Source organism: Caretta caretta, chromosome 9, assembly GCF_965140235.1.
Source record: "Caretta caretta isolate rCarCar2 chromosome 9, rCarCar1.hap1, whole genome shotgun sequence".
Taxonomy (NCBI): domain Eukaryota; kingdom Metazoa; phylum Chordata; order Testudines; family Cheloniidae; genus Caretta; species Caretta caretta.
Window position 1 is genome coordinate 85,566,034 of NC_134214.1, and position 18,930 is coordinate 85,584,963.

The following is an 18,930-nucleotide window of genomic DNA, read 5'->3' on the forward strand; positions in this document are numbered from 1 at the left end:
GCTCCTTTTTTTGGAGTGATAGGTGGTTACTGTCTATGCTATCTTTATTTTGGAAAACAGAGTGCTGGTTATTGTTCAGCTAAAGCTCCCTAGACCTGTGTGCAGGACAGTTGTAATCAGGTTATCCTGTCATCATATTGAGTTTGCTGATTATCACATACTGGTGTTTGTGATCTTCTGCAGCTCTGCTTCCTTCTGTCTCATCAAGGCCTAATGAGCACAGACTGTGACAGGTAAAATCTTCCTCTAGACCTCAGATGCTCCCATACAAAGAGCCAGACTTAATCCCTGGCCTAGTGTGTAATTTAGTAATCTGCATGGTCATGGATTCCAGGGATATATGGGCAGGAAGCACAAAGCATTGTGTATAGTAGTACAGGCCTAAAGAGTCATTTAAGCCTTTGTTGTATTGTGTAGCAAGGGATTTCAGAGACAGTGAGGCCTGTCCATCAAAGATTAAGCAGACTGGAAGTGTAGTTTATACCAACAAATGAATGAAGCTTTTTGGAGTGTAAATGTCCGAGGACTTAAATATACAATTTAAGTGATGACAAGCAACACTGGAATTAATCATTTATTCTATATACCTTAGCTAGTGGGAATTCCAGTAGGTGAACAGTTCATTTCCGTCCTTTTCCTGCTTAATATGTAACACTCATTAAGAGAAATGAAAAATCCCCCCCGCCCTGACTTTGGATTGAACAGTTGTTTCTATTAAAGACAGTTCATCCTTTGCCACTGTCTGCCAGACAATCACTGACTGGCTTTGCTCTCTACCAGGCACCACAGGAAAATTCTGCCGGACCTGCTTTGTTTAACACGCCTAAAAAGTAACTGGAATCTTACCAAAGTTTGTTTGGGGGTGTCCTCCTTTGCCCCCTTTCTCCCCTCCCCCCACCTTTGCAAGAATGGGGCAAACAGTACCCATCTGACTTCTGAGTCTTGACTAGTATTACTTTTAAAATTATTGCAGTAGCTGGTTTTGTTTTAGCAGGTCATTGCAGGGGGAACTGTTAATGGCCACGTAGTCCTCACACCCTCCTGTGGGGTCAGGGACATGCCTGGAAATCTACTCAAACACCCTTGCTCCCACTGAAGGCAAAATTGCTGGGGAAGCTGCTAGCAGCCCAGATCTCAGAGAACCTATTGCCCTGCTACTGACTCCTGGCTGGACAGACCTGCTGAGTGGCCCTGCTTCTTAACATTTGTCTCCTTTTAACTCAGTGAGTCCTTAGGAATTGAATTAAACTCTAAAGAATGGTCTTGGTGATTAATGAGAACTTTTGTTCCATGTCAGCACTGAATGGGTGAGTACTGGCCCAGTGACTGGCACTGCTGTGTCTTTTACTTTTGATCACACACACACACACACACACACACACGGCTAATTCAGTACTCAGTTCTAGAGATGGACTCAAACTGCACACATGAGATCCCAAGGTGAGCTCTCTCCAGTTCTAGATTTGCCTTCAAACTTTCTCAGAGTTCATGGGTTTTCAGATCTTGGGATTTGATCTGAGGCTGTTTCTACTTAGGATCAAGCACAATATATAACTAGCTCTACTAAAAGCATAACAAAAAATGTGATGGTTATTTCACAACAGTGCCAAAAAGGAAAAGTGTTTTAAGAAAGACTGGATGATGTATGGGAAAAGATATTTCATCAATGTGTTCAAAACAGAAGGGAATTTAGAATGTACCTGCATTTTTGGAGTATCATCTTAGTCATGGCAGTTTATAGGTATGAATGATCTGTGTAACAACAGAACTTAAATAGAATAGTTTGTGTTCTGAGACTATGAAGTAGAGATGGACCAAGAAAGGCATGTTGAAATCTTGATCCAGAATAGGTTAAACTGTGATTTGGATTCCAGGCTGAATCAGAACAGGAGTTCAGGTTTGGATTCAACAACTCCAGTATCTCACAACCTGTTCTCTCAAGACCTTAAGACAAATTAGAAAAATCTCATAAGATCTGATCTCAAAATTTCCTCCATCTGGAATGCTGCAGATCTCTAAAGTTCTGTTATTGTTCTGAGATTTTTGCTATTTTGAGCAGAAGTAATATGTGAGTATTGCATCTGAAATGGAACTGGTATCTTTTGGACCTGACCTGCAGCAAAAGCTTTAGAGGGAAAAAAATAGACCCAGCCATTTGAATATGAAGTTAGAATGCTAATTGCATTCCTGAGATCAAAGTCCCTATTGTTTATATTCTAATGACTCATTAGTTTACCTCTGTGGAAGCAGAGAAGACAAATGATAACTTTTTGATGAGTCTCATTTTATCTAGTTACCACATTGTGGTATCTTAGAAACCACAGCTATTTCCTATTCTAAAAATGAGGAAAAATTGGGCTCTTTCAGATAGCACTGTATAGTTACTCTGCACAAATATTAACTTTTAATGATAAACTCCTGCAAAACACAGCTTTTCTGTGTTATACCGTTGTTTAAATGCAAAATAAAATGCAGTAATCCTGTGTTCTAAACAAAAAGAGACTAATGCCACTATAAATAATATAATCCTAAGAACCATAAAATTATCTAGAATTCAAAACTGCAGAAGAATAAACGTGTAATGAATAAGGATTAGGGAACACCTACAATGAATCTAAGTAACTTAAGCAAATAAATCATTCCATTTGTGATTGCTGATAGTACAGTGATGAGATACTTAAACCTACATAAAAAATTCAATAACATTGCCCACAAGCTGAATTCTGATCTGGAAGGCATCCTGTGCTATATCTGAAACAGAATGAGAAGGTGGACAGCAGCATAGGAGCGGCACCACTGAAATATTTATTACAGATAGTGAAGATTTTTGCATCCAATAGCATAATATGTTTTTAATTGGGGGAGCCAGATGGAATTTTTATGATGCCTCTACTAAAGTAATCCTAGAGGATGTCCCATTTAGAGAAGGTGTCATTCTGGAACCCTTGTCATGGAAGCTAAATGGTCCTTTTGCCATTTGAGGTGGCTTTTTACCTTACAATATCAATTTTTACTCGGATTACATTTAACAATTTTTTGACTATTGTCTCTGCAGAAATGCTATCATCTAACCACATTCCAGAATATCACTTCACTGTGATTCACTGCTATCCCTCTTCAGAGGTATATGTATCAACCTGCAGCTAATAATGAGTGCCTCTTGGAGTCAAACATAGGAAGTCTTTTATAGTTACTAACAATTGTAAATTTCTGAGCTATACGCCAACAAATGTCAAATTCAGACTGAAAGCTTTGGCCTTTGAGAAAGCATTTTGGCTGGTTTGGATTCTGCACAAAATCAACAGATACTTATTGGCCTCTCTTTTAAATGAGAGAGAAGCTCTTGTGTAATTAAAAAATGGATTTGATTTTAAAATAATAAAGTTTGGCAAGAGGTTAGCGTGAAGTTGGAACTATCACTGGGAATGGGCTCAGGTTCAGATATGGGTCTGAACTTTCCCAAACAAATGAACATAGCAATTGCCAGACTAGTTCAGACCAGGCCAGTATCTTGCCCACCTTGTCCAGTTGCTTCAGAGAAAGGTTCATGAAATCCTGTGGTAGGTAACTATGAAATAAGCTGCCCAAAGGGAAAGTTTCCTCCTGGCTCCTGTTAGTGGTTGGTTTCTGCCCTGAAGTACAAGGGTTTATCTTCTTGCCAAAAGTCTTGGTTCTGCGTTTTTTGGTTTTTTAATCCTTAATGTTGTAACTCTGCATGTTCTTGTTCTCCACATGAATGTACAATCGTTCTTTTAATCCTACCAAACTCTTGGTCCCCAAGATATCTTGTGACAGTGAGTTCCCCCAGGGTAATTTTCACGGCTTGTTTAGACTGAGAGGTTGGTTTGGCTAATTGCAGAAGTTGTTAAAACACTTCAAAAAATGAAATTTCAATGGAACAACAAGATGACGTTTCACAAAAATAGTCCTGAAATGTTTTCCTGGCTCTTTTGTGAGGCCCTTTGGAAAACCAAAGCTTTTTAGTCAAGGAAGCAGCATACATGATAACTGATGTAGTAAAGCTGACATCTACCCTAACCCCTGAAACCCTCAAGCTTTTCTTCCTCTCATCCCTTACTCAGTCTCTCTTCTTTCTCCCTTCTTTGAAGCCAGGTTTGATGCAATCCTCCTCTCAAACTACATCTGCTTATGCTGTTTGAGAGAAGGAGCACCCTGCCTCCCCAGGGGGGAGTTCACACTCTGTCTTCCCCATGCAGAAAAAGGGGTTTGTGTTATTTCTTTCCTTTCCCTTCATCCTACTGTCCAACCCCAACACCACTAGGTAAATTCTTTATGTGGTGCTTGTCTCTGAGTTATTGAGGGAACAACAAGGAAGCTCTCGTCTGTGCTCAGCACTCTGTTCCCAGGCAGAGTGAGAAAAGCACTTAAGGTGTCATACTTCACTAGGCATTGTAGCAGCCCTTCAGCATGCATGTTTCAGGTTCAGCCTTAATGCATTCCAGGCTGTACCACAGGTCCCAGCAGCCAGGTCAGTCTTTAAGTTCACAAGGACTGAAGTGCTGCTTGAAGCTGTCCTTCCGCTGACTGCTAGGCAAACTGCTGGACAGGTTGATGGTGTCAGATATCATGATGATGGATGTAGCATTAACACCTAGAGAAGGGAGGAGGAAAAGATGGACAAAATAATAGGAGGTATGACATTTATAATATAATTCTCCTCTTCCCCCCAAGATCCCACACTCCCAAAACTCGATCTTGTTCAACATGCACTACATTAATACTATACCTCTTAGACATTAAAATGTCCCCAGATGGAGAACTACATTTCTAGCTATTTCACTTATTAAATAAAATCTGACTGTACCTTGGGTGTCTTAAAAAATTTTTCTTGCCATCTTTGGCAAAAGCCATAAGCCCTGGTTATTGTGACAGAAGAATAGTATCTTATTAGAGTGATAATATGCAAGACAAAAGGGAGCACAAACACTTCCTCTGTATTAGAAACTGTATTAGTTGATTTAAAAGTTCTTTCACTTGTCACCAATTCATCTACCACTTCCTTCCCTGCTGTTTTAGGGTTCTACAGCCCACCTTTTATGAGTGTTTTAAATGCATATGGAGAAAGCCCATTTTATGTTAAAGCACTGTTTAGTACAGACCCATGCACTTTGCAGTCCATCCTTCTCATTTGCTCGTTCTGGGTTTGAAGAGCTGTGTTCTCAGTACACAAATTAGGCTTTGACAGTAACTGCCTTTGTGGGATATGTGAAAGTTGGCATCACTGCCCCTCTGTGCCACTGTGAAAATGTAAATCTTGCCAATCTGCCAAGAAATAGCCGTACTATCCTGGTACAGGAATGAGCACAGAATGCCCATCCCATTACATCTGCCCTAAATTCAGATCCCCATACATTTACTAGGAAACCCTAGCTATAAGGCCTCACAACCTGTGCTAAGAAAAAAGCTTTTAAGATATTTTGAACTGAAGTTCATTGTAAAAGAAGGAACTAAAGACAAGCCCAAACCAAATCCCCAGATCTGAACACAGCAAACTCTGGGGAAGTTTGGATCTGATTCTGACTTTCACATCTGGCTGAACCCTATCTGCCTTACTAGACACAATGCTCCTTTAACAGGAGTCTTAACAACATAGCTATTTGCAAGTTTTCACTTGTTCAATGCACTACTTAATACAACTAATTTTTTTACGAAAATCATTTAGCAACAATGAATCTTCTGTCCATGAAGAAGGGAGCCTGAAAATGCCAGCCAGAGGAGGAGGCAGAAAAAAGTTCATTGCCACTCTTGTTCATTTTAAATAGGTTTCTAGGAATGCTGTGGGATTTTTTGGTTTGTTCTCCATGGGCTGAATAATCCTAAATTCCAACTGTTGCTTCCAGTTCATGGATATTTTCCCCGCACTGCATGCTGCAAATTGCACTTAAAATATAGGGCTTCAGCCACAAGACCAGCTTTCTCTCATCCGTCAAATAATAGAATAAAAGGAACAGGTGCAATATATGTGCCTTGAAACTTTGATAAATATCTTTGTATTCTCATTGCAGTGTACAGGAATTGGGTGGTATCGCTTTAAATAGAATGTGAGCCCTCTAGTGGTGCTCTTTGTGTTCTGTGTTTACAGAAGAGCAAGGTGTATATGTAGCTGGGCCTTGTATGCTGTAAATCAGTGGTTCTCAACCAGGGGTACATTAGGGTACACGTATCCCATGGGATACACAAAGGTCTTCCAGGGGGTACATCAACTCATCTACATATGTGCCCAGTTATACAACAGGCCATAAAAAAAGCACTAGCGAAGTCAGTACAAACTAAAATTTCATACAGACAAAATGAGAAAGTCAGCAATTTTTCAGTAACAGTGTGCTGTGACACTTTTGTATTTTTAGGTCTGATTTTGTAAGCAAGTAGTTTTTAAGTGAGGTGACACGGGGTACATAAGATAAACCAGACTCCTGAAAGAGGTACAGTAGTCTGGAAAGGTTGAGAACCCCTGCCATAAATAGTAAGCCTGGTTATTTGGACTCTGCTGTGCCTGTGTGGTTCCTTCATATTACATTTGTTGTGTAAAGAGCAAAAGACACAAACTCATGGTTCCCTTCAATTTCTGGCATTTGTCAATGGGTCAGAAAAATAACATGATTAAAATATGATAAAAGTGGGAGGCCCAGTTTAATTGATCAGCTGTGATCCGTAGGTTACTCTGTGGCAGGTCTGTCTTTTCACATGAAGATTTTAAAGTAAACAGAAACCTAATTAGAGGGTAAATAAGACTTCAAGAACTAGTGGGAGTACAGATAATGAGACATAAAGGAAAGGGATGGAAAACGTACCCTCTTTCTGGCAGTTTAGAATTGTGTATAATGAATCCATCACTATGTATTAATCATGAACCAAACATTTTTTAATTATGCTTTTAAATCCAGTCTCCAAAGAGCAGTCAATAGAGGGGAGTTTAAATGACCCCTCACCAGAGCTATAGCAGAACAGATAGACTAAAGTCTAGGCTTTGCTAGCCTGTGAAAGAGCAGAGAATTGTTGATACCATGGGGAGTAGTAGTTGGGAATCATACCAGCTAGAGAGAGGCCCTGCAACAGTAGCCGGCGGGGTCAGCAGATGCTACTGACCCCTTTTGTAACCCTGACCCATTTCCTGAGCCTGGAGTTAAGAAATAAAAGAGCAGTTTTTTGGTAGGCCCCATGCGTCAACCTATGCAGCAGTGGCAGAATTCCTATTGCAGTGTTCTCACCTATTTGCTGTACTTGTGTACATTTTGTGTGAATGTTGTCATGATCTGGCTCTGATGGAAGAGTAATTTTTAAAAAAACGCCTGTGGTTTTGTTTGTTTTTTACTTTATATATGCTGCTTGGGTTGCCTTTCTGTTGATCTGCAAGAACACTCCAGAAAATTGGAACTAAGCAAGTCCCCGGAGTAGCCCCTCTTTGTTAATTTTCTTTGTAAATAACTGATGCTTTTGTACTGAAAATTCAGCTTAAGACTTGTACACCTCGTGGTGACAATAAGTGCCCTTCTGTTAGGTCAGGGCAGAAAAATGTTGTGACAGCTGCTGTCCTAAGCAAATGGGTTTGGGAGCTGTGAAGGGGGTGGTTTTCTAGTTTTGTTTTTTATCTGTAATGAATGGACACTGAAAATAGGAGGAGAGAAAATAAGAATTAAGAGATTGTAAAATCTCAGAAACCTTTTGTTTCCCTATGCACTTTTGGGAAAAGTGCTCAGTTCCCAAAATAAAATAGAAATGGGTTTTCAATCAGTTAGACCCCCATAAGCTGTGATCTTGCTGTAAGAGTTCATAATTTAGTCCACCCTCTGAATTTCAATTTTATTTCTTTTAGGACATTAATGAATGTAACATAAGGGCCAGACTTTCATGAAGTGTGAACAGTTCTCACCCACAGATAACGCCCATTGTTTTCACATGCAGTTGTCACAATTGTTCACATGCTAGACTTGTGCATGCACAATTTCTGATGCCTGAATAGTTACTAATGTGTGTCAGTAGTCAATTTGCGTGTTCCATCACAGTAACTGTACTCAAATTGAGTGTGCTATTACAAACACCAATATGCACCTAGCTCTGGGCTCCCTTTAAAAAAAAAAGGGGGAGGTGGGGGGTCCTTAAATGCATCATCTTTCTTTTGCAATAGCAAAACTTTCTTCCTCAGTCAAAGATGAAAGCATGTAAAAATAAAATATATCAGCTTTTAAAAATATTTTCTTGAGCGATACAGCTACTTTAGGGGAGTGATTTTCTAACGCTGGCTGCATAGTTACTATGCGTTTTACACCTTGGTGTGAGCTTAAAAGGGAAGGAAAGGAGTCCAAGTTTTATGTGTGACATAACCCGAAAGATATTGAGATGTCAGGCTAGCTGGGTGGTCATGACCACTTGGTCTAAATAAACAGAAAGAGAGAAGAGTGGATATGCTAGAAGACTCAGGGTAACAGCCCATCCTGTATTTTTAGGGATGTCACTTATTTGGTATCTCATCTCCTGTGAACCATATAACATAAAGAGCTGCTGATCAAGTGAAAAGTATGATTTTGAGCTATAACCATGCAGAGGATCAGTCAGTGTGATACACGTATGTTATTTTGTTTTTTTAAAAACAAGTTTTGTCCCATATATTTCATATTTATGTCTTTGAAATGCAGGTTCATTGACTGCTTCCAGTAGTAAATCATATGGCTTCTTTGTGAAACCCTGTTGACTTTATTTAAACTTTCCATTTTTCAAAAATGAAACCATGAAAAATTGTTCCTGTTTTTGTCAAATTTTCTGCAACATTTATGGTATTTTGATTGAATACTTTAAAAGAAAACTTATCAAAATGTTGCTTTGTTTTCCAAAAACAAGGGTTCGGTAGCATCATTTGCTCCATGGGACAACAAATCATTTAAAAAAATAAAGATTGCAATTTTCCATCATTGTGCAAAATATTTGATCCTTAGAAGGTAGAAAGCTCTTGTGGCTCACTTTTTAAAGATTGCCATGTGAACACGCCAAGTATCGCCTTACATGAACATAGGGTTTATAAGGTGAATCATGAAATTAAATAATTTATTGTAATATGGAAAAAAATTATCTAAAGAAAAATATAGATGTGCAAGTAAAAAAGCCCATGAGCCTCCTGGTTGGTGTTGAGAGGGTGAGGTGGTTTAGCAGTCCAGGATTTTTTTATCTCTTAGCCATAATTTTTGTTCCTGTGTATAACTTTTATTACTTGTTTTAGGATCAGTGGAGGTGTTTAGCTAATGGAAGTTGTGTGGAGGAATGTAGTGAACGATGTAGCAGGAATGTGGAAGCCATTTTTGCACCTGTATTTCACTGAGTTTTTAGAGGAGGAATTGAAGACTAACTTATCCCATTAAAAGTACAAAGGGATTTTCCGTAGGGAGAATATAATTCCCCAAGGCAGAATTTGACCAGGACACTGCAGGTCTGACCCCTAATTTTTGGAAGGGTTTTTAATTGGTGGTGGTTGTTGGTATAATGATGACAATAATACTTAGAGGCCCAAGTTGAGATCACAGACCTGTTGTGCTAGGCACTGTGCATGTAGTAAGAGAAATCACTGCTCCAAAGAGCTTACAGTATAGACAAGGGGCGGGGGGAGAGGAGGAAGCAGAGGAGCAGGGAGTGGAAGTGACTTGCCCACTGCCACACAGCAGGTCAGTAGGAGAGCTGGGAATAAAATCTATGCTGCCTCCCAGTGAGAACAAATCATATTCATGACGACAAGCAGACAGGGGCTCTGTATTTACATCTCATCCATCCAACGGTAGCATCGGCAGTAGCACGGCTGATCACTCGGTATAGCATTGGTTCAGTGGCTTGAAGCTGGATCCTGCAAGGTGAGAAATGTCTTCCACTACTGTTGACCAAAGTAGGAGCTGAGGGCACTAGGCACCTCTAAAGATCAGCATATGATGAAATTGCCCATTCAGCACCAGTACTTCCTGCACTGCAGTCCTTGGATTATCCTGGAAAGTTTCAGGACTCATCCTGTTTAGCTTATACAGTAAATTATAACGTTTATTTTTAGGGCCAATTTTTTTTAAAGGGCCTTCAGTTTTCCTCCTATGGTCAATTGTGGGTGCAGCATTTTGTGCACAAGTTTAGACTTCTAAGTACCTGTCTCTGGAGTGCATCATTGGCACCAGCAATTATTTTGCATCAGTAAAACTACACCTACATTTGTTTGTGGAAGAAAAAGTGCACACACTGGCTAGAGTGAGGCCCCTTTAAAAATGTGGGCACTGAAGTCCCCTCCAATCCAGGGCCCTTGCAGTTCTGTACAACAAATAACACAGTGCCATAATTAATTGCCTTGCTAAGATCACAGGTCATGCCAGGGAAAACAGCACTCCGTCTAAATAATGCAGTCCCCAGTTCAGGAAAGCATTAATACACATGCTTAACTTTAAACATGTGCTTACATCCCATTGACTGTTTAATCCATTGAGTCTTAATTTTAATTAGAAAATAACAGTAATACCTAGCACTTTACATTTTCTGTAGTTACCCTGGCACTTGCTCTGTTTTACGTCTCCTGGAGTCCTGTTGACTTTGTCCCTCTTCATTGCTTGCCTGCTGGTGAATCAATAATCCTGGAATAAGTTGCTACTCAAAGTGAGTAAAGGTTATAGGCCTGGGCCCCAAATAAGCAAGTACTTATATTATTTTGTGCCAGCGAACTCAAGGAACGGTTTTCATAGCACTGTCAGGTGCATGATCCTGCTCCAGACCTTGATTAGAGAAAACAGTAAACAAATTGACTCTTCTCCTTCCACCAAACAAAAGCATTAAGAAAATGTATGTTTGGAATTCATGGAGCTATGTGGAGCCACCCCAGTCCAGTGAGTGGAAATTTCTGTGGGATATTAAAGTGGTCAAAAGGGGCAGGGACAATAGACTAATGGTGACTTCTTTGTTTGCATGGTAGTAAATTCCTTACTGAGGCACGATCATCGCCCATCATGCTGGCCTTTCAAACTGACAGTCCAGGAGACAGGTGAATTGAAGTGAGAGCCTAGGGGGGCCCCACATTTGATAAAATGATTTCCATTTCAAAAGGCACTGTGATCAAAATGTCTTTTCAGGCAGTTTTGTGTTGTTTCCTTCCATGATGTGGTGCTTCAAAGGGAATATGTTGGCCCCATCACTCAGACACTTTTCAGTCTTGGTTACTGCAAGCAGATACCAGAGCAAAAACATTAGCAACTGGATGAAAAGTTTGAACCACTTGTTTTTGCATTTTTAGCCGTTTGCAATAATAAATAGATAACTTATTTGCAATAAGTGTTTAAATCACATTGAGTTTGTGGCACAAATGGATAAAATCCAGGAAATGCCAAAAGAAATGTAATGTTCTGTCATGAAGTTATGCCATTTGCTTGGTTCCTACCACAGCGACATCACTCCAAGAACACAGCTATCCTAATCGAGAGGTGGTTGGGTAATAAAAAACAGATACACAAATACATTTGTGAATGAAAGCTCATGTTGTGGTTCACTATCATTCACAAGGTTGAGTTTTTTACCTATTTGGAAGTATCCAAACAAGTATTGGGTAGTCATGAAAATGTTCACAAGTCGCAAAAGTTTCAGAGGTTTTAGCACAAGTCCTTATTCATCCAAAAATCCATACTTGGCAGGTGTTGTTTGATATCCATTATTAAAAAATCTATTTATTAAAAAAAATTGTCATCCAGTCAAGAATTAGAAACAATACCACATGGCATAGGTGTGCAATGGGGACCTGATCCTGATTGGGGGTTCTAGAGGGTACTATAATATAAATATTGAGCAATAATGATGATTAAAAACAGAGGGCTCTGTTGATCTGCTAAAGTTACTGTTGAATGTGACTTAAAGTTTCTCTTCGGCCTTGTCTTCGCTGCTAAAAAAGATGTGGGGTTTCTTACTTCAGGGACTAATGTGCATGAACTATACCGAAGTATTCAGAGGAGCAGCCATGTTAGTCTGTATCCGCAAAAAGAACAGGAGGACTTGTGGCACCTTAGAGACTAAAAACACAATGAAGACAAGGCACCTTAGTTTTCCTGAGGTTGGGGTAAACTCTCTTAGATCAACCCAAGGGGGAGTGGGGTGAAGAGCTGACCGTATGATAGTTCATGTGCATTAAGATAACCCACAGTAAAAAATGCCAGGTTTCAGAGTAACAGCCGTGTTAGTCTGTATTCGCAAAAAGAAAAGGAGGTCTTGTGGCACCTTAGAGACTAACCAATTTATTTGAGCATAAGCTTTCGAATGCATCCGATGAAGTGAGCTGTAGCTCACGAAAGCTTATGCTCAAATAAATTGGTTAGTCTCTAAGGTGCCACTAGTACTCCTTTTCTTTTTAGTAAAAAATGCATCTTTTTTAGCAGTGAAGACAAGACATATGTTTCAGCATGGAATACACTGTTTCCATCCTCACAGACTTCAAAGGAAGCAAGGGGAATTCATGAGAGCCTGTTTATCATAGTCTAATCACATTACTGGAGAGATTAGAGGCACTTCGCTGTGTCTTTGTGAGTTTAGTGACATGCCAGACCCATCTTCAAGTGCTATTAAAATCTTCCTTGTGGGATGCTAAGTAAATAGGAAGTATTTTACTCCTTAGGATTAGAACACAGAGAACACACTGAATTCCCTCATCAAAGTGAAGGAGTACTTGTGGCACCTTAGAGACTAACCAATTTATTTGAGCATAAACTTTCGTGTCTGAATGCATCTGATGAAGTGAGCTGTAGCTCATGAAAGCTTATGCTCAAATAAATTGGTTAGTCTCTAAGGTGCCATAAGTACTCCTTTTCTTTTTGCGAATACAGACTAACACTGCTGTTACTCTGAAACCTCATCAAAGTGACTCAGACGGAGACAAGACTTGCATAAGGGTCCATGCTGCCTCCACTGGACACATTTATCAAATTGGATATCTCAGAAAATATATTTGTTTAAACTGTAATTTCATATCAGTTCAAGAGTTGTTCGTTTAGGGGTAGAATTCCACACTTCTGTAATGATGTGAAGAGTTACACCAAGCGAGGGCATCACAGAAGTGTTTGAAGAAACCTTGATTTCCTTAGCATAGTTGTATCTGAGTTAATAGGTGACCGCTTGGTTGTAGAGGTGATGTGCCCGTTTTCAGCATATATTTCAGCTGTGTTGCCTTTACATCATCATCTGGCCTTCAGTTCAGAGCGTGCCATTGATGTTTGCCTCCGATTGAAAATGAGGTCATAAGAGAGAGACTGCAAAGTCTTTTCAGATCACAGTCCACCCCCTTGCAAATGTTACAATTCCCAGATAGAAAAGGTAGAAAATATTAAATAGATGGTACACTTGACCTCAGCCAAAAGACCAAGAAGAAGCAATTGCAACACAAGGGTTAGGGTCTGAAACTGTAAAAAACAAAAACAAAAACAAAAAAAAACCACCTGTCCCTCTAATGAAGGTTTCAGAGTAATGAAGAAAGATCATGGGGTATGTGGTAAGATGATCCATCTAGGATGGGAAAGGAAACTGGAAGGCTTAAAAAAATGGATAAAAAATTATTTTTAAAATCCCAGATTAAAAACAGGTTAAAATTACAAACAAATATATATTTAAAATAAACCACAAAACCTTTTTCCTGCCAAGGCCTGGGGTCAGGGTTCCTTGTGCCTCCAGCAACAGCTCCTGAGAATGGTACTCAGTAGGGAGCTGCATTCCTTACTTTGTTCCAGGGAGTTAGTAATGTTAACAGCACTTGCAAGGGAAACACAGAATCTGAACACAGGTCCTAGAAGGTAAGTAAAAGAGGAGGTGGTTTAATTTTTTAAAAAAATTTCAAACTATATATTTTTAAATGTAGAGCCAAATTGTTTGCTGAAATATCTCTATTTAATTTAGCTGAGTTCTGCCAGCTGATAATATGGCCCTAAATGTCTACACATGTATAAAGTGCAAATGATACGGGATTTAAAACTGGTATTTATCTCTTTTGGATAAACACTGAATTGCCTGACTAGATACTACAAAATGTTAACACAAATCTCTGTTTTTGAGTATACGGTTGCCAGGATTATTTTATCAGGACTGCCAATTTAATGCAAGAAGTTCCCATGTCCATTCACTCACCTGGTTGAACTGGCCATCCAATCTTTTATAATCATCTTTGTATGAGTGACATTAACAAGTGTTTTCTTAACAAGTATCCTCTAATGCCAGTAGTTTAAATGGGAATATTTTACTCTCAACCAGTTGTGCTTTTACCTGCCTTCAGCAGATTTGTTTTCTGGGCATGAATTGAAGAGGGACAACACCTGCAGAAAGTTCATATTTCATTGTTGACACTTGTGAGGCACTAGCATCAATGTGTGTGTCCCTTTTTGACTGAGAAAAAGAGAATTGCAAAGAGAATGGACTATGCTTATCAATATAGAAGAACCTTGTCCTATATGATCAGCCTATGTTGTTCTTATATGCAGTTTTGCAAAATTGTCAAGCCCTTAGCGAGTTCCAGACTTGATTTAAAAGTTTACTTCAAATTACCGGACCAGCATGTGAATTATCTTGTTGATTTCATGAACTAATATTCATTGTAGCTAGAACTAAAGCATGTTTTCTTTTATTTTAAATGTTGTTCCAAATGGAAAACAATACTAGTTAATGAAAGGAAATTGTCTTTAACCTTATTTTTGTGAATATTTTGTGTCCTTGCATGACAGGCACTCTCCACTTTTTTAAAACAGTCGTTAGATTTGGGAAAATGTAACACGTACTATAGAATGTTGATACACATCTTCAGTCTTCTGCAAGTAACATCGGAACACCTGCAGTAAGCTCTATAAGCAGTTACAGATAAGTGTATTCAGATTTGGTGCTTAATTTGTGCCAGAGCTTGGCAGGACTGAGCCCTGGCACCTCTGGGCTTGGCAGTTCATAGCCCTGGCACCTCTGTTCGCTGCATCAGTTATGAATGTAAAAAAATTGCTTGAGCCCAGCACCTAATTGCTTGAGCCCCGGGAACCTCTTTCATTACAAATTAAGCACTGGTCAGATTACACACACTCTTACAAGGCAGCTCTGCATAACTCAGCCTTCGTTGTGATTTCTGTGGTGATACCAGAACAATAAAAGATGTTAAACTGTATTTGTCTCTGCAGTTTTAGAAAAGTTTGCCATCTTCTGGTAATGTTTAGCTACTGCATTATTTCCCCTGCTAATGGAGCCATTGTGGGGCTCTGGTTGCACAAATTGTGTCTGAACACAGATCACAAATATCATGTATTGTGTACATCCTCCAATTGCCACCAGAGTAACACTTTCTTTTCAACTGTAAATCGGTTTCAAAAATGCTGCGTGTTCTTGAGAATTAAGTTGAAAAGCTTGTTGGCGCCTACAAAATAACATTATCTGGATGAGAAAGAGGAAATGGACAAATATGTTTTACTTTTATAATATTGTTTTGTAGTGACTCCTACATATATCTCACTTAATCATTTCCCTGCCATTGCAGGGGCCTTGAGCATTGGTGCCCCTTGCAGCTCCGTCCCTCCTATTCTCTGCCTGTGGCACATCATAGTTTAGTCTCCTGTGGGCTATCATACACTGGACTTCTTTTCGGCTGTTGGATTTAACGTGCAGGCGCTGGCTGGTGTTGGTGGCATATGACATACAGGAGGTCAGATTGGATGATTTGGTGGTCCCTTCTGGCCATGAACTCTATAACTCAAATATGCTGTTGTGGCTGCATAAGCAATTTTGCTCTGAACCCTTTTTTCCAGTCTAATTTGTAGATGTGATCTGAGCCAGAGTTTGGGCAGATGAGCTTCAGTGTGGGAAGCAACTTTTTAAAAAAAATTGTTTAACTTGTATCAGCACAAAAAATACACATAGGGCTTCAACATGCAAAGTGCTGCACACTTTGGCCCCAGCCAGCAAAGCAGTTATGCACATGCTTAACTTTGTCTCATTATTTCCTTGTGCTCCCCTATGTATCTGTCTGTATCTAGCTGTTGTCTCTTGTCCTTATGCTTAGATTGTAAGCTCTTTGGGGGCAGGGACCGTCTTTTTGTTCTGTGTTTGTACAGCACCTTGCACGATGGGGTCCTAGTCCCCTTGAATTAAATGGAGTGACTCCTACTTTACAGTGGAGTATTTGAACAAAGAATTGGGCCAGTAGTATTTATCAGATTGGTCAGTTGCAAGATCAGAGTTCAGGATTCTGCATTTCCCCTGCAGGAGATAATGATATTGTAGCTGTCTAAAGCTTTTGCAGGACAAACATTGTGCTCTGTGTTTTCTTTCTATATAAACCCTACAGAAGGTGAACACTTCCCTGGAAAACGGTATTCATGGCTTTTCTCTTCCTAAAGTTAGTCAGGATAGGAATAATGATGGTGCATAAGGGCTAGGGGGGCATGACCTAAAATCCACGTATTGTCTACCAAGCAACAGGAGAGGACATTGGAGTCCCCACTGATCTTGAGCCAAGTATGGTGATAGCCTAACATAAATGTGTTTTCTGAGTGCAAGGCTTCTGATTGCATGTGACCCATGCAAGACTAGCCATTGTATTGCATTTCCTGGCTTCCCTCTGTTGTGTTTGATACCAAAACGTTTGGTATAGACGTTTTGTACTTATCATTAAAGCTTGGAACTGGAGGGGTCAACCTCATCTAGAAGTAATAAACCTAATTTCAAATGCCATTCGCCTCCATTGTTCCTACAGCCTGATGAATTGCCAGAAATCCTCCTGGAAAAGTAGGGGTGTCTTATTATTTGTTTAATTCACTCTTTATGCTTCATTCTACATTGTCTGAAATACCTCTGATGAGCATTATAACCAAGAATGTATAGAGGAACCTTCAGAGATCTTTCCTGATCTGCCTACAGTTCTCTGGCCAGTGTTGTTATATTTGAGACATGCAGGGCATTTGTGAAGCATGGAAAATTTGACTTACCTCTTACTGTAACCCTTTCAGGGTCGACCGGGATCTATTGGGAACCAAGGACCTATAGGTGTTCCAGGATTTGCTGGGCCAGAAGGTTTGGCAGGGCCAAAAGGTGAGAGAGGGGCAGTGGGCTCTCCAGGATCAGCTGGACTGAAAGGAGATAAGGTAGGTTCAGTAAGTGTTTTCCTCTTTTTCCCTGCAGTAGATGTGATCACAGCAGCTCTTTATGAGTGAATAAAAATAGTACTGGACTATCTCACTGCTGTTAAGTTTGAGAAACATCTCCAGAGGAACCACTGTGTTTAGTCTGAGGGTGACAATCTTGGTCGCTGAATTATACAGCGTAGTATATACAGTCCAGCCTGTCACCTTCTGTTGGCTGATTCACAGTAAAATGGGCTTCAACATTGCATGTGGGGTCTTTTGCTTTACATAACCATCAGAATGTATTTTGCCCTGACATAAGTCACAAGAAGAGATGAAAGAAGGGTGGGACATTACTAGGATACCCCTAGAGGGAAATCTAACAGCCGTACCTATTTCTGACAGTCAGATCCTACCAAAGTTAAGTGAGTGATCATCATGTTGGGAGGTGAAATTCTTTGTTGGAAAGTGCAAAGTAATGCACAATGAGGGAATAATATATAAATTACTTCTACATCTTATTAGGTTCTAAATTAACTGTAACAACATTGTAAAAAGACTGGAACATTACTGAACTTAGTGAAAACATCTTCTCAAAGGGCAGCAGTGGCCAAAATAGCAAACACAATTATGAGCTATATAAGGAATGGAATGGAATATAATACAGAAGATATTATAATGCCATTAGTGATCAGTTCTGTCACCCCACCTCAAAAGGGACACAGCAGAAATAGAGGGCTTTCAGAGACAGGTGATGAGAATGAAACAAGACATGATCAAACCCTCATATTAAGAGAGATTAAAAAGATTGGGACTGCTTACCTTATAGAGGAAATGAGTAAGGATTCAGAATAATGACAGGTGTAGAGAAAACAGAGAGGGCACGGCTATTCAGCCTTTCTCCTAAGACAAGAATAAGGGAACATTCGGTGAAACTGAAAAGCAAAACATTCAAAACTGAGCAGAGGATATACTCCACCCCCCTTCCCACAGTGCACAAATATCCTGTGGAACTCATTGCTCCAAGGTGTTGCTGAGTCTGAGGTGGGCAGGATTCAAAACAAGGATAAAAAGAACATCCAGAATTATAACAATAAGGTCTAAAAATAATAATAAAGAGTTCTGGAAGAGAGAAACTCTCCTGCTTTAGGGCAGAAGCCAGCCTCTGACTATCAAGGATTAGGAAGAACCTTTCTCTGACGGACACTTATCCTGGAGCTGCCTGCTTTGCACCTTCCATTGAAGCAGCAAATATTGGCCACTATTGAACCACTTATCCGCTCCGGGATAGCTGCTGCTATCACAGACATTTTCTTTTACTATGGAGGTACATGCAACATCCAGCAGCTCTAACAGGTTGGCAGAGACAAGACATTATTCAGTTGGAACAGATGCAGGAGTAATGTAAATTAATATAATATTTTGCATATTTCTCAGCTGGCAACATCTGAGAATAATGGTATAGGCTGGTTCAGACAAAATTGCAGATCCAATTGTAACATTTCTTGAAACATTTGTGAGGCCAGGATTTAATCTCTATTGAAAGCCATGTATTATTAGCATCACACTGTGCCCCAGAGGTGCAATAACAATTTGTGTTTCACTTTTAAAATACTGAGTGAAAACATTTTGGGGGAATTAATTTAGCAGCCTGTCTGCTGAGCACCCTCAGTTCCAAGCTCATTGACTGCAATGAAAATGAAGGAGCCTGTGTGCCTAGTATGAGATGTTCTACTCCTTTTACTGAGGATATCTGATCATCTACCCTCACAAGATGTAGAATACAAGAGTTACCTGGGTGATATATGATACATATAAAGAATAAAATGCATGTGACTGA

At 39.7% G+C, this 18,930-nt stretch overlaps 1 protein-coding gene across 4 annotated transcripts in view; it reads left to right on the forward strand.

Moving 5' to 3' along the window:
- Nucleotides 1–18,930, forward strand: part of COL4A6 (collagen type IV alpha 6 chain) — a 193,021-nt gene that overhangs the window by 100,682 nt on the left and 73,409 nt on the right. For all 4 annotated transcript variants that reach the window (XM_048865297.2, XM_048865301.2, XM_048865300.2 and 1 more), the window contains one exon: nucleotides 16,977–17,111. In XM_048865297.2, coding sequence (XP_048721254.1) covers nucleotides 16,977–17,111 — 135 coding nt within the window. The remainder of the gene's footprint in view (nucleotides 1–16,976; nucleotides 17,112–18,930) is intronic.